This window comes from Salmo salar, chromosome ssa19 (assembly GCF_905237065.1).
Source record: "Salmo salar chromosome ssa19, Ssal_v3.1, whole genome shotgun sequence".
Taxonomy (NCBI): Eukaryota; Metazoa; Chordata; class Actinopteri; order Salmoniformes; family Salmonidae; genus Salmo; species Salmo salar.
This window is the reverse complement of record NC_059460.1, coordinates 74654407-74671805: the sequence shown is the minus strand read 5'-3', so window position 1 is coordinate 74671805 and position 17399 is coordinate 74654407. Positions and strand designations below refer to the sequence as shown.

Sequence of the window (17399 nt, the reverse complement as noted above, 5' to 3'; positions counted from 1 at the left end):
GTAGAAGAGCACATAAGGCCTGCATTTGAAGATTTTTTTTTAATAAGAATTGTAATAATTCTAATTTCTTCAGGCCTAATTGTCTTAATTTCCATGTTAACAAAATCAAGTTTAGGCTTAGGCTGTAACCTCCGCCTGGTCTCATAGGTGGTAGGCTTTATACAGGATTAGTAACTGTCGCGTTATAACGTGTCCCACCAGGGTCCAACCGGCATCCCCTCCCCACACATATTTTATTTAGAAGGGGTTATATTGCCCCCCCATCTCAAAGCGTGCTTCAATGATGGGGGTGGTCTCGCGTCATGTGATCCCCAAGCTTCGCCGAAGTCCTTTGTTGATGGTGATACACAAAACCTCACTAGGACATTGTCTGGGTAAATTGCTACAACAACACAATATATTTTCGCCTTTGCTGGGATTGTGTTGATGAAGGAGGGACATTTTAACCAGGGATATTTTCCGCTGGGATAAAATAGAGAAAGGCAGGCACGTCAAAGGTAAAGGCGACAGTCAAAATAGCCCATGATCGCACACCCTATCTGTACGACGGTCAGTCGAGCGACCAGTAGAGTCAACCCGACATTTGGTTTATGCGATTTGTGTGCTAAAGTCCGAGATAATGGTGTTTTTTTTATGGCTATCCTGGGAGAAAATCCCCTTTCTGCGTTGGAGATGAAACCTTTTTTTTAGCCGTGGGTGGAACCGTTTCCAAATAACATCGCGTTTTGTTCGTTGGGTGTCCATACACATCTGGTGGATTCGTTGGAATATTTCTGCAATTAGAAAAAAGCATAGGTTAGGAAACATGGGAAACGACAGTGTGTCCATTCTACACAGCATTGTAAGCATCATGTCCAGAGGATATCCCCTCTCATCTCACGGACCCTCGACAGGCCGTTTTATCTCCTTGGTCCTCTGCCTTTTGGCCGTCTCTACACTGCCTGGAGCACAAGCTTCATACTCTCAGAGCAGCGAATGTGTCTCAGGAAAAGGCAAGGGCTGCCTAGGTGAGTATCAACACATTTACTTTATCAGTTCACTTTGACAAAGCAAGTTCTTCTAGGGGAATCATTTGGGTTAATCAAGCACTTGATGTGTTTTTGCTACATAGGACCTCAGGAGGTAGGTTATCCTCCTTGCTGAATGAACGCTGCTCGGTAATTGGGCATCCTTGACCAGCAGACAAAGAACATCATGCTCACTTAGTCTGAATTAGTCGGAAATACGGCACTGAGTGGCCCTGCTTCATTAGCGGAATCTCTTTGGATCAATGCATGTTTTTTGAGAAATGTGATTTGTTAGGCCTATGTATATTTGGGGGATGCCTCGATCTGTCCCCTCTGGTGAGGTGCATGCAGGGAAATAATTTCCATCTGTGAACCCCACCCTGGATTGTCCTGCTCTCTTTGGTTGTGGTTCATTATTAAATGGAAACTGCCAGTACTCAGTTTCCTGGTTAGGAGTAATACAGTGGCATCATTGGTCAAACTGGGGGGTGGGGTTCCACCATCAGGATGATCTGGATGGAAGACAACATTCAGTGTGACTTTCAATCAATCACAAATATTTATAAAGCCCTTTTTACATCATCAGATGTCACAAAGTGCTTATACAGAAACTCAGCCTAAAACCCCAGACAGCAAGCAATGCAGATGTAGAAGCATGGTGGCTAGGAAAAACTCCCCAGAAAATGCAGGAACCTAAATCAAATCAAAATCAAATCAAATGTTATTAGTCACATACACATGGTTAGCACATGTTATTGGGAGTGTAGCGAAATGCTTGTGCTTCTAGTTCTGACAGTGCAGCAATATCTAACAAGTAATATAACCTAACAATTCCACAACAACTACCTAATACACACAAATCTAAGTAAAGGAATGGAATTAAGAATATAGAAATATAAATATATGGATGAGCAATGACAGAACGGCATAGGCTAAGATGCAATAGATAGTATAGAATACAGTATATACATATGAGATGAGTAATGCAAGATATGTAAACATTTTTCAAGTGGCATTATTAAAGTGACTAGTGATCCATTTATTAACGTGGCCTAGGAAGAAATCTAGAGAGGAACCAGATTTGACCTATGATTTGGCCTATGCTTGATGACATTAGAGATGAATGGAAACACAATGTGGATCTATTTCCACCCCTACCTAATCCCAATTGCCCTGTGTGTTCACATAGCATCTGTTTTTAATGGAGGCCTATATGTATGGTATTCGTTAAGTAACCTAGGGTTTTACTTTTCATTTCAAAGCATTCCGATTTCTAAAGAAGAGCATGTCGGCGTAGCTTTCCTGATAAAACCAATAGTCGTTGTTTTCCTCGTGTTAAGCTATTTATTTACTTTCGCTGCTCACCCGATTCACTTCCTTCAATAAACAGAGCCATTCCTTTTCCCCATGGTCCTGGTTGTTCTTCACAGCTCATGAAAACAACCTATAATTGGGTGCTGATCAGGCTCAGAAAACCCCATAGCAGATGTGACCGTAGCAACCATAGATCTCCCAGATATAAAGGGTGAAATTCCTTTCAGAATTGAATGGAAAATACAAGCACCATATTTCCTGGCTTTTTTTTGGTGCGTTTATCTTTTCCATCGTTTTCAGGTTGAGGCATTTAGCTGGATCTAGGTCACACATCTGATCATGTGGGACGTGGATTAAGCTTGACCTGACATTAGACTACTTCTAAAAAATATCTGACAAAATTTACATTTTGGAGTTAACTGTACCTTTTAATACAGTGAATTGTGGCATTTCCCCACTTTCACTGAGAAACACTGATTTTATTTGTCAGAGCATGGTTGTTGTGAACCTGCACTGCTGCTCTGCTGTAGCTGAGTTGGTAGAGCATAGAGCTTGCAACACCAGGGTTGTCCGTTTGATTCCCCACGGGGAACCAGTGAAAATAAAATGTATGCATTCACTACTGTAAGTCGCTCTGGATAAGAGCATCTGCTAAATGACTAAAATGTCTGTAAAGAACAAATATTGGCAAAACAGCAATAATTACCATACTTACATTACTAATGCTTCTATAGTGCTGGTCAGGATCAATGCTGTTTGACTGAATTCTAGGCCTGGTCCTGCTCAAATAAAATAAAATGTTATCGCGGGTGTGGTGAAATGCTTGTAAATGCTCTCTGACTACTGCAGTGTTTTGAAGACTTCTGATCCTATACAGTGGTGCTATTTGTTGATTACAGAGGAGTTTTAGGTCAGGACCTGTATTTAAATCGTCTAGCTTCAGGACCCCAGGGTGTGACTTTAATGAGGAAATTAGCAGTTTGGTCCTTTATGTACAGGGTGACTGAGATGGGGGATAGCTGCCTTTATAACTGAGACTGGGACCATTGGTTGAGTAACATTTTTACACTCTAGTAATTTAGCAGACGCTCTTATCCAGAGCGTACATTTTCATACTTTCTTTGTACTGGTCCCCCACAACCCTGTAGTTGCAAGTGACATACTCTACCAACTGAGCTACACAGGACTGCCTATCAGTAACAGACTGGTCTATTGAGAAGAGGAGCTAATTGTTAGGAATGGCTGATGATAATCTTTGGCATGGAACTACTTTGCCTCCCATTTGTTCAAAGGTTGGGTTATTAGCCCCTGTGGTGCGTTTACCTGTCTCAAACTATTGGATAAAGCTCCTATTGCAGATCATGTGTGTTGAAAATGGTTTTCTCTCATGGGGACTGGCAACAAGAACAGAAGGGAACTTCAGGTCAAACCTCAGTGCAGTAGGATTCTTCCATTCCCATCACCTCTCCTTTTCTCTCTCTCTTTCTTTCCCTCTCTCCTATGTTTCTCTTCCTCTCTCTCTCTGCATCTCCCCCCCCACACCCTCTAAATCTCACAGGCCAGGGGTTTTCCAATGTGCTGCTAGTTTATAGGAAGGCTAGGAGATAACGCTGTTGACCCCAGGAGGATGTAAATGGCTGCTGTCAAACCTGCCTGGAAGGCTGGGAAGGCCTTTTCACTCCTCCATTAGAGCTCAGTGTTTACCTTTCCTCCGGAGTCAAACACTCTCCCTCAGGGTGTCCATGAACCTACAGTTGTTCTAGTACAACAATCATTTCCCACTCCTGCTGTAGTTATCAAAGCTAGGGAAAAAACCAAATATACTGCAACTGCATGTCAACAGGGGGAATTAAACAGTTTACTGAAAGCCTACCGGTTGTACAGCACTGGCTTTGTTTTCACTAAATATCAGGATTACATAACACATCATTCCGTACACATTGTGATGGCATACCTGGCTCTGTGCTGGTAAGTCTACCTTGGCTACCTGAAATCCTCATCAATCCTATCAGTGATGCTTCTTACACATAATGTGCTTCAGCTCCCGATTAAAGATTCTCACATTGCCTTCTCCTCCAATATTTTCTGGTCAACTATCTAGGTCCCTGTTGGTCGTACTTGGCTTTGGACTCCCGTGATCAGTAATGCCAAGGCATTTGTTAATGAGGGCTGAATGGTCCGAATGACTAGTGGCACAATTTCTCAGTCCAATTATACTGGGCAGAGACTGTTGCACAATGCTCATAGCACTGTCTTTCTGAATGAGGTGTAGCTCAGCTCTCTCTGTACCAGATCTCTCATTAGTAGACCCATTGACGAAGTGATGAGATTACTGCTATTGATGTGTTGTAGTGAAGCAGTCCGGTGGCTATGTGCTGCTAACGACCCGGATCTTCGCTCTTTTAGTGCCATTGATTTTGGTTTCTCCTTCCTCTGATAAATACTGTCCAGTATGAGAGATGTTGAAGTGTATTTTTGGCTAAAGGGGAAGCTTGTTATTGGCTTTGGAGCTTTTACAAGTGATGAAAGTCATTACTGGAAGGAGTGTCCATGACTCTTGAGTTGCCAGGAATTCATTAGCTTTGGTTCATACTGGATTTTAGCCTGGAATCCTAACTGATTTACTCAGTTTCATGGTGAAACAAAGCATATGGATTTGGATTCCAGGCTAACTGTATTTAAGGTAAGATACAAATGAGGGAAAATACTGTGTTTGTGTACAAATTTGAGTGGGAAGTTGAGGGTGTGTTTTGGAACATGAATTATACACTATTTCATATTCTCTTAGTAAAAAAAGATATTAGGCTAAATTATTCACATGTTATTTTCAAAGATAGAAAAGCTCTATCACATGGATACTGGTAGCCTACACTAGATACATTGTCCAAAATATTTAGGTGGTTTTATTGTAAACTGGAAAATATATCTCTACTTAATTTCTTTGTAAAATAATGGTATTTCACTGCCTTGCTGATAAGAACACCTTGTTTTTTACAGATGCGTCTGAGAAGAAGAGTGACCTGAGAGTATGTGATGCTGCAACATGTCGCTACGGTGGAACCTGTCGAGAGAACGGGGCTGACCTGAAATGTGTCTGCCAGTTCCATGTAAGTAACACAGTGGGAAAAAATGCTATCATGTTCTCTGTTGTGAAATAAGACTGCCATCACCATTACCATGAGCAAGAAAGCAAGCAGGAATGGCTCATCCAAATGTGGCACAACGCTTCGCCGTCCGTTAGCATGGCATTTGCTTATAAATTATTTCTGAAGTCTATAGGCATTAAAAATGTTATATGCGCTTTCAGGTTCCTGTCCTCAGAAATGGTTAGGTCTAGGCTACGGTGGTTCAGTAACTCTAACATCCTACCATTACCCGTTGTGTTCCAGTGCTCTAAGAAGTACATCTCTGTTTGTGGGTCCAACGGAGACACCTTCCAGAACGAGTGCTTCATGAGGAGAGCAGCGTGCAAGCAGCAGAAGTCCATATCACAGGTCTCTGAAGGGCCCTGCGCTACCGGTGAGTGTCAGGATGCAGCAGACCGCATAGATCTTTGAGATCACTTTTTTCTCACTCTAAACTGTCCCTAGTCATTGCCTTATTACTCATTTAGATTAAGCTGAAACCAACTCATTTTCTATGCTCTAACTCACAGATGGCAGTTCTGGATCGGGTGATGGAGGTATAGTGCTGTAACTTGTTCTTGCTTCACTTTAATAAGTTGGACTTGCCAACCCATGTTACAATGTTACAGAAAGAGCTTGCTAAAAATAACTTGCTAAAATAAAAGCTTTGCAAATCCAAACACTAATGGAACAATATTAACTTTGTTGACAGCTAACAGCGCATTTTTGTTATACTCCTCTCCTACAGATGATGAAGGATCAGGCACAGGCAGAGGGAAAAAGCCTACAAAATGTGGCACCTGCAAGTTTGGAGCAGAATGCGATGTGGACTCTGAGGATATCTTGTGAGTACTTTCTTCTGGAATTACACCCTTTACAGAAAGACTTCACGGTATGTTGCCTATAAAATAAATCAGGCAATGTTTTTTAGAACCCAATTCATACAGGCCCATTTTTGCCACATCCTTTCCAGGAAAAGCTTTTTATATCTCCCGTGCACTTGCCGGTACGTTTAGGAATGTGACTAGACTTGGGCTGATGTGGTGGATTTGAATAAATCTATTAAATATACACCATTACAAAGAAATCCATTATTTTCTAGGCAGGTCCTAAGAAACATTATAAGACTAATAAAATGTATTTTTATAAGATTAGAATGCCATATTTTGAGTTGAATTATGTTACTGGTCTGTGCATCCTATAGGATACATGGCTGTGCCATACACAGGAGAACAATAGTTATTTTTAGTTCATTAAACAGACAAGACTTAGACTACCCTGATCACAGTAAACACTCATATATTTTACAGAAGGCTAAGAATATAATGAACAAACACAAATAATACTTTTCCCATACAACTTGCATCACGGCAGCGTGTGGAATTGCTGTCAGTTAAAAAAAGTGGTATTTTTAAACTGAACCCATGCTTTTATTATCCACGTTTTGTATTTTTCCTGACCTCATTCTGCTTTGTTAGGGAGCAGGCGTAGTGTCTTACATTGAGAGTATCTTCATCACGATACCAAAATAATACCTATCTATTGTACATTTTCAAAAGCATGTGAATTTCGTGTTTATATTTCACAAACTCTGCAGGCATTTGGAGTTGCTTTTAGTTGATTGAGCAAAATAATAGATCTACAGTTGATGTAGGCTACATTACAGCATGCTAAATGTTTCTGATCGGTGATAGACCTACAGTTGATGTAGGTTACATTACAGCATGCTAAATGTTTCTGATCGGTGATAGACCTACAGTTGATGTAGGCTACATTACAGCATGCTAAATGTTTCTGATCGGTGATAGACCTACAGTTGATGTAGGCTACATTACAGCATGCTAAATGTTTCTGATCGGTGATAGACCTACAGTTGATGTAGGCTACATTACAGCATGCTAAATGTTTCTGATCGGTGATAGACCTACAGTTGATGTAGGCTACATTACAGCAGGCTAAATGTTTCTGATCGGTGATAGACCTACAGTTGATGTAGGCTACATTACAGCATGCTAAATGTTTCTGATCGGTGATAGATCTACAGTTGATGTAGGTTACATTACAGCATGCTAAATGTTTCTGATCGGTGATAGACCTACAGTTGATTTAGGCTACATTACAGCATGCTAAATGTTTCTGATCGGTGATAGATGAACTATACCACTTCCACTTGTCTGCCCAGCCAGAGAATTAACCAAATATACAGACGGATATTCAGTGAAGCAAAATCACATTGATTGATTTAGACAAGTCACAGGATTTTGGTCAGGAGTAGGCCTAGGCCACTAAGCGACTGCGAGTGAAGAGAAAAATGATCCACTTGTTAAGTTACATAACATGCTGGCAAAATGTTCTGACCAGTGCTAATGAATGAACCAACTAGACAAGGTGATCATGAGCAGCACTCACTTCAACTTAGCTAACATTTCCACAGCCTAATTGTTGCCTAACTAATATCCAAACTGATAATAATATGACATTGATTGATCCCCACACTTGTCTCAAAGCAGCACAAAACGGTGCTGAAATAGTTGCTATTGCTTCAAATGTATTATAACAATTAGATGACTTTAGGAGTTTCAGTAACCAATCATTTGATGCCTTCAATTGCATTAGCCTACTTTATTCCAGTATTTTCGCCATTCAGTAATATTTATTTCCACAGTAATTATTTATGGATCCATCCAGTTGTGGTTAAGAAAACAGTGTGTGTGGTGACATGCCTCGCAAAGTGTACAACTGCCAGGAGGATAGTAATAACGGGTGCTGCCTAGCAACCAGAGCATAGTGCGTGCCAATGCCGTCTCAGCATTACGGCTACATTTCATACTCAGCCATAGGCAGAACTTTACCTCAATCATGGCTAGGTCGGTTTGCAGAAATAAAAGTTTCGGCTTTGATACCGGCAACACTGTTCAGATATAAAGAAAAGGTGGAAAAAAGTTGGTGGGATGCTAAAGTTGTTGGAAAAACACATTGTTTTCAAAGGTATGTTATTGTGCAACCAGTAGTTTCTGAAAGGGGGACTTCTTTATTTGGGTCCCAATTATCTGAATCCTTAGCGACCGCTAGTCCTCCTTCCAAATCTTCTGTTATTTTCTCCATATACTGAGGTCCTGGGTTGTCACATTCGATTCCGTTTGATTGATGGTGTATGTTTAGAGCTTTTAATGTTGCAGTGTTAATACAGTGTTAATGGTGTTAATACAGTGTTAATGGTGTTAATACAGTGTTAATGGTGTTAATACAGTGTTAATGGTGTTAATACAGTGTTAATGGTGTTAATACAGTGTTCGTACAGTGTTCGTACAGTGATCATTAAACAGTTGCTTATATAAATGTTTTCTTCGACACTCAGGTGCATGTGCAACATTGACTGCAGTGGCCATAATGACAACCCGGTGTGTGGAACAGACGGAAACTCCTACAGTGCCCCCTGTCACGTAAGAGAGGCATCGTGCTTGAAGCAGGTGAAGATTGACGTGAAGCATCTGGGGAGATGTCCAGGTAATGCCACATTTTCATCTTAAAATGTAATTTAGAAACATGTAATTTTATGTCCAATATACTGCATTTACCCTGCATTGCATTGCATTATTATATTGTATTGTATTATAAAGAGGATTATGTCAGGGGGGGAAACATTGGGCTTTCGATGGATTTCATTTATTTTTCATTCTCAGGGAAGAAGAAATCACAATTTTATATTTGACTGAGATTTTTAGTGTAGATGATATAATACCTTCATGTTGAATATAATGTCCTAGATATCGTCCCCTGTGTTTCTGGTGCCAGTCCTGATATTCCTGATGCATAGTGTGTTAATATTAACATCCCTCCTTCCAAGTCATGACTTTCCCCTGCATCACTCTACACAGCCAGTGACCTATATGATGACTAGTTAATGTCAAACTCTAATGCCTCTGTTGTGAACACAGGAAGGGCAATTCAAATATGATCCCCACTCTAATTGGTTGATTGATTCTCACTATGACCGTGCACTATGCTATGCTACAGTATACGGTGATAGTTAAGTCTATTAGGTTCACCCCTACTTACAACAGCTTTATACATGGTGATAGCTAAGTCTATTAAGTTCACCCCTACTTACAACAGCTTTATACATGGTGATAGCTAAGTCTATTAGGTTCACCCCTACTTACAACAGCTTTATACATGGTGATAGCTAAGTCTATTAGGTTCACCCCTACTTACAACAGCTTTATACACGGTGATAGCTAAGTCTATTAGGTTCACCCCTACTTAAAACAGCTTTATACATGGTGATAGCTAAGTCTATTAGGTTCACCCCTACTTACAACAGCTTTATACATGGTGATAGCTAAGTCTATTAGGTTCACCCCTACTTACAACAGCTTTATACACGGTGATAGCTAAGTCTATTAGGTTCACCCCTACTTACAACAGCTTTATACACGGTGATAGCTAAGTCTATTAGGTTCACCCCTACTTACAACAGCTTTATACACGGTGATAGCTAAGTCTATTAGGTTCACCCCTACTTACAACAGCTTTATACACGGTGATAGCTAAGTCTATTAAGTTCACCCCTACTTACAACAGCTTTATACATGGTGATAGCTAAGTCTATTAGGTTCACCCCTACTTACAACAGCTTTATACATGGTGATAGCTAAGTCTATTAGGTTCACCCCTACTTACAACAGCTTTATACATGGTGATAGCTAAGTCTATTAGGTTCACCCCTACTTACAACAGCTTTATACATGGTGATAGCTAAGTCTATTAGGTTCACCCCTACTTAAAACAGCTTTATACATGGTGATAGCTAAGTCTATTAGGTTCACCCCTACTTACAACAGCTTTATACATGGTGATAGCTAAGTCTATTAGGTTCACCCCTACTTACAACAGCTTTATACATGGTGATAGCTAAGTCTATTAGGTTCACCCCTACTTACAACAGCTTTATACACGGTGATAGCTAAGTCTATTAGGTTCACCCCTACTTACAACAGCTTTATACACGGTGATAGCTAAGTCTATTAGGTTCACCCCTACTTACAACAGCTTTATACATGGTGATAGCTAAGTCTATTAGGTTCACCCCTACTTAAAACAGCTTTATACATGGTGATAGCTAAGTCTATTAGGTTCACCCCTACTTACAACAGCTTTATACATGGTGATAGCTAAGTCTATTAGGTTCACCCCTACTTAAAACAGCTTTATACATGGTGATAGCTAAGTCTATTAGGTTCACCCCTACTTACAACAGCTTTATACATGGTGATCGCTAAGTCTATTAGGTTCACCCCTACTTAAAACAGCTTTATACATGGTGATAGCTAAGTCTATTAGGTTCACCCCTACTTAAAACAGCTTTATACATGGTGATAGCTAAGTCTATTAGGTTCACCCCTACTTACAACAGCTTTATACACGGTGATAGCTAAGTCTATTAGGTTCACCCCTACTTAAAACAGCTTTATACATGGTGATAGCTAAGTCTATTAGGTTCACCCCTACTTACAACAGCTTTATACATGGTGATAGCTAAGTCTATTAGGTTCTGTGAGGGAAATTTCTGTTAAACCTTGCTGATGCTTGTATACTCAAAGATCTTTCCTTAAACTGAATTGCTTAAGGCATTACGGTTGAGATTGTTAAAGAAACTTGATCACATAAGATAGAGATGTGTGTGAACTAATATTGGCCTGTTTCACCCTGTCTTGTGTGTTCAGTATAGGAACCTAACTAGGGAAGTAGATCCCTATGGTTCGTTCTGTGCGCACAGCCACGAGCTGATCGGCATGAACTATGGTTTCCTATTAGTCAGAAGAGAATGAACTGGTTCCTCTTAATCTACTGAAAGCAGAGCAAAGTGTTGTATCCACCAAACCATTGATAAAGCTGTTGTCCTGGTATTAGCCTGTTGCTGAGCGAAAGGTTCATGCTTGTGTATGTGTAGGTGTGTAAGTGTGAAACTATCTATCATCTGGGCAGACAACAAAAGGTGCTTGCTGGCTAATTTAGGAGGAACTATGTCTAGAGTAATTTCCTGTTTCTCCACACACGTACACATAACAAGATCACGTGTTTTGTATATGCTTACATAAGACAGCCTGATTATATAAGGTTCCTGCCCTTCTTGTGTCATTGGAGCTCTCACCTTCCACCTCAGAGTGTAGGGTCGACCAGCTCCATTACTGCAATTCTTAACAAAAATAAAGGTTGATTGTTTGAAGAAATAACAAGACCTCTCCTCATTAATTTGAATTTACACGACAGTTTATTCCTACTTACAACAGCTTTATACACGGTGATAGCTAAGTCTATTAGGTTCACCCCTACTTACAACAGCTTTATACACGGTGATAGCTAAGTCTATTAGGTTCACCCCTACTTACAACAGCTTTATACATGGTGATAGCTAAGTCTATTAGGTTCACCCCTACTTACAACAGCTTTATACATGGTGATAGCTAAGTCTATTAGGTTCACCCCTACTTACAGCAGCTTTATACACGGTGATAGCTAAGTCTATTAGGTTCACCCCTACTTACAACAGCTTTATACACGGTGATAGCTAAGTCTATTAGGTTCACCCCTACTTACAACAGCTTTATACATGGTGATAGCTAAGTCTATTAGGTTCACCCCTACTTACAACAGCTTTATACATGGTGATAGCTAAGTCTATTAGGTTCACCCCTACTTACAACAGCTTTATACATGGTGATAGCTAAGTCTATTAGGTTCACCCCTACTTACAACAGCTTTATACATGGTGATAGCTAAGTCTATTAGGTTCACCCCTACTTAAAACAGCTTTATACATGGTGATAGCTAAGTCTATTAGGTTCACCCCTACTTACAACAGCTTTATACATGGTGATAGCTAAGTCTATTAGGTTCACCCCTACTTACAACAGCTTTATACATGGTGATAGCTAAGTCTATTAGGTTCACCCCTACTTAAAACAGCTTTATACACGGTGATAGCTAAGTCTATTAGGTTCACCCCTACTTAAAACAGCTTTATACATGGTGATAGCTAAGTCTATTAGGTTCACCCCTACTTACAACAGCTTTATACATGGTGATAGCTAAGTCTATTAGGTTCACCCCTACTTAAAACAGCTTTATACATGGTGATAGCTAAGTCTATTAGGTTCACCCCTACTTACAACAGCTTTATACATGGTGATAGCTAAGTCTATTAGGTTCACCCCTACTTACAACAGCTTTATACATGGTGATAGCTAAGTCTATTAGGTTCACCCCTACTTAAAACAGCTTTATACATGGTGATAGCTAAGTCTATTAGGTTCACCCCTACTTACAACAGCTTTATACATGGTGATAGCTAAGTCTATTAGGTTCACCCCTACTTACAACAGCTTTATACATGGTGATAGCTAAGTCTATTAGGTTCACCCCTACTTAAAACAGCTTTATACATGGTGATAGCTAAGTCTATTAGGTTCACCCCTACTTACAACAGCTTTATACAATGCTTGAGATTCAAATAAAAAAGACCTGAGATTGTTCTTTCTTCTGTACACTAACATTACAATGCGAACATGACCCCAATCTCACACAGTTGGGATTTGGGGCACATTATTATGACCCAGGGACATTGGGCAACCAGCTGGTCAGAGAACTACAAAAATGTTTATCCATTCTTATTAGAAAATCAGTTTAAAGCCATTTTTCCAATGTAGTTCTTTATCTGAGTGCGATGCCATACCACACAAAAAATGGCCCTATTTGAAATATGTCCCAAAATCTAGATCTAAAATATCAATTTACACATGTAATGAACTGTTTTGTCCCACATATCACATTAATCTAAACTTGAAAAGAATGCATCCCACCGTGGATCCATAATAACTACTTATGGATGTTCCAATATTCCTATAGTATTCCTATAATGGGATTTCACCTTGTATACAACCATGGTGATATTATTGGCAACCATGGTGATAGTATTGGCAACCATGGTGATGTTATTGGCAACCATGGTGTTATTATTGGCAACCATGATGTTATTATTGGCAACCATGGTGATATTATTGGCAACCATGGTGATGTTATTGGCAACCATGGTGATGTTATTGGCAACCATGGTGATGTTATTGGCAACCATGGTGATATTATTGGCAACCATGGTGATATTATTGGCAACCATGGTGATATTATTGGCAACCATGGTGATGTTATTGGCAACCATGGTGATGTTATTGGCAACCATGGTGATATTATTGGCAACCATGGTGATATTATTGGCAACCATGGTGATATTATTGGCAACCATGGTGATGTTATTGGCAACCATGGTGATGTTATTGGCAACCATGGTGATATTATTGGCAACCATGGTGATATTATTGGCAACCATGGTGATATTATTGGCAACCATGGTGATGTTATTGGCAACCATGGTGATGTTATTGGCAACCATGGTGTTATTACATTCATTCCCAGATAGTAATTGTTGTGCATAGCCTGATATGTGTTTTAACAACATTTGTCATGTGACCCCTATGTACAGTACGTGTCTATCTCTTCTTAAATCAGTTGCGAGGCATTTCTGCTGACGGTGCAGTTGGCCAGTCCTTGCAGGAGGGCCATTAAATGCAGTGAAGCTGAAGCATGCCTGTGTCAGCCTACATTTCAACAGGCCAAATTCCCCTCAAGTTAAACCCAGCCACTCACCACTTATCTGTCATTTATTTCATTTGGTAATGCAAATGAGCATTGCAAATGATTGCATGCATTACAGTAACTGTCTGTCAGAGTTACCAGCAGCCTCCTACGGCGACAAAATAGAAACCCAAAATAGAAACCCGCCATACCCCTCGTTTTATTGTCAATGAGCATCCTAAACAGTACTGTAGGTTATTAGTTTGTTATTAGTATCTAGTTTGTTATTAGTATCTAGTGCTGTAGGTTATTAGTTTGTTATTAGTATCTAGTTTGTTATTAGTATCTAGTGCTGTAGGTTATTAGTTTGTTATTAGTATCTAGTTTGTTATTAGTATCTAGTGCTGTAGGTTATTAGTTTGTTATTAGTATCTAGTTTGTTATTAGTATCTAGTGCTGTAGGTTATTAGTTTGTTATTAGTATCTAGTTTGTTATTAGTATCTAGTGCTGTAGGTTATTAGTTTGTTATTAGTTTCTAGTTTGTTATTAGTATCTTACTTGTACAAAATCCACATCATATAACTGGTTTGTTGATCAACCAGTATTAGTATTTAGTATTTCTATTTTATTTTTATTTTTTTACCCCTTTTTTTATTGGTAATTGTTACTGTCTTGTCTCATCGCTGCAACTCCTGTACGGACTCTGGAGAGGCAAAGGTCGAGAGCCATGCGTCCTCCGAAACACAACTCAATCAAGCCGCACTGCTTCTTGACACAATGCCCATCCAACCCAGAAGCCAGCCGCACCAATGTGTCGGAGGAAACACCGTACACCTGGCGACCGTGTCAGCGTGCACTGCGCCCGGCCCGTCATGGACCTCCCGGTTGCTGCCGGCTGCGACAGAGCCTGGGCTGGAGCCCAGAGCCTCTGGTGGCACAGCTACCGCACTACCCGGGAGGCCCTCTATTCAATTCTTGAGGTGGAGCTGAAATGTATGTAAATTACTATCTCTATCAAGCCAGCACTGAGTGAGCACTGAGTGCATTATGGATGAGACCATAATGTGACCGTGCCACCGCTTGCTCCAGGCATAAAAATAATTTGGGGGCAGTTTTCAGGCCTCTTATGATCAGTCGTATAATCCTTGTGATTACGTTTCTCCAACTCCAAGAACAAAGAGCTGGAACACTGATTCCCTGAGTCACTCCCAATTCAATTTCTCTTCAACTTCTTACAGTAGAACAACTATTTTTAAGGTAGCCTAATGAATTATTTCACATTTAAAATGCTGCTATCCCTTAAAGGGGAAGTAGATAAAGGGCCTTGTTGCAATACTGGGCAATGTCTGTGTTGCACTCACAAATATGTGTCTTGTTTTCAGAAAAAGGGCAGAAAAAAGACAAAGACGATGGTAGCAAAAGCAAGACTGATCTTTTTGGTAAGATTTACCACACTCTGTTAGGATGTTATGGTAGTTGATTTATCTCTCAGACCATGGTTCATGTTGTCTATATGGGAATAGTGTTGTAATGCTGTTACATCACTACAAATAATATTTCTGCTCGACGATACATTTCAGTTATGTTTGATTTGCAAATGATGACAAGGCCTAGCTCACTCATTAAAATGTATATAAACAATATCAATGACCGCGATTTTCTTTATACCTTTAAAGACACGGCAGACATAGGGGAGGATAGAGCTTATGGAGAGATCCCCACCCCCTGCACAGAGGACTACGCCAACTTCTGTGAACACGGCCAATGTGAAATCAAGTACAGCATCCCCACCTGCCGGTAAGATAATGTGGTGTCCTTTTTTTTTTACTTACCTGCATATCGTCGCTGTCGGATGAAAACCTTGTAACTACATTTTTACAAATGTAAACATTTATTCAAAATAGTGTCTAATGTTTGATAATTGTATGTTTGTTAATGGGAAAATATGACAGTTTTTTCTGTTTTGAAGATGATGTTTTCATCTGACAGCGACGATGTGCTCTGTGTGTCTTTTTTTCTTAATTCCTAGGTAATTACTGTGTGTCATTTCTTAGTGAACACCTGGTAATTTCTGTATGATGAAATGAAGTGCTACCTGGTTGGTTGACTTCCCAGGTGTGATTCAGGCTACACTGGCCAGCAGTGTGAGGAGATCCAAGACTTCAACATCCTGTACGTGGTTCCCAGTGGACAGAAACTCCACTACGTTCTCATAGCGGCCATCATCGGAGCCGTACAGATCGCCATCATCGTCGCCGTTGTCATGTGTTTCACAAGGTGGGTGTGTTCTCCAAAGTGACCTATGTGATCTTATTAACACATTTCTGATAAGCAGATTACATGTTTCTGTCTTTTATAAGCCTATGTCATTTTTGTAAACAACAGACAGTAGCATGAATTTGCAAGTCTTATGGAAGATGCTATGCCAAATATGTGTCACTTCAAAAAAGTGTATGCATACATACTATGCTAATTTTGTAATTGATTCCATATTTCTTTAAGTTCTAAATATCAGAATACTGTACTTTGAGGGGCAGTCAATATGTAGAGTTTGTTTTTATTCATTTTTTCTTTTTAAATAGAAGGTGTCCCAAAAACCAGAGGGGACGAAGATAAACGCAACACCTTGGACATTTTCCCTCTGGGACTTCATCCAGGATGATGTGTCTGTTTGTTATTTTTTTATTTTAATGCATTTTGGATTGCACCACATGGATCGCATTTTGATATCTGTTGTTTTGTGCCTCCTTTATTTTGAATGGACATTTATAATTTTTTTTATAATGGGGCCTTATTTTTCTCTCCCCTATGGACATATGCAGCTTTTGCTGCTTTTTTGTCAGACTGCTGCATTATAATTTTTTTCAACGGGCAGAAAAAGGACAGCTATTTTTATCTGATCATTCATTGTTTGCAAGGTGGTGGTGGTGGTAGCTTTAGGCACACAAACCTTGGACACCTAGCTTCAGCTTTCGTGACTTTCTCTCAGTACATTTTACTTCTTTGTTTTTGTTTTGTTTTTACAAAATTCAACCATATACCAAATGCAGTTTTCTATAAATGAGGTATAAGCTGATGTGTACAGTTTGTTTTGGTTACTTTTCAATATACCATACCGGGGATGGAACACTTTTTCCCACTAGGTACTAATTTAAATGTTTTTATATATAATTTGTCGTTTTTGATGTTCTGATGTTGTTTGTATTATTGTTCATGAAATAGTTGTAAACATATTTGATTGTAGATTCTGTATATTGCATGAGCTGTGAAAATGTGTTTAGTGATGTCATTTCAGTGGTATTAAAATATCTGTGTTCCAAA

General features: G+C 39.7%; 1 protein-coding gene across 2 annotated transcripts; it reads left to right on the top strand.

Annotated features, from left to right (window-relative positions):
* Positions 1-286: 286 nt before the first annotated feature.
* LOC106579588 (tomoregulin-1) lies at positions 287-17399 on the top strand. Of its 2 annotated transcripts, none has more exons than XM_014159642.2 (10): positions 287-1007; positions 5319-5428; positions 5711-5840; positions 5977-6003; positions 6195-6291; positions 8805-8953; positions 15461-15517; positions 15755-15875; positions 16194-16355; positions 16664-17399. In XM_014159642.2, the coding sequence occupies exons 1-10, from the start codon at positions 806-808 to the stop codon at positions 16692-16694; spliced, it is 1086 nt and encodes a 361-aa protein (XP_014015117.1). In that variant the 5' UTR covers positions 287-805; the 3' UTR covers positions 16695-17399. The 2 variants fall into 2 exon arrangements, with proteins under 2 accessions (XP_014015117.1, XP_014015116.1); XM_014159641.2 differs by having other exon boundaries at positions 288-1007; positions 16661-17399.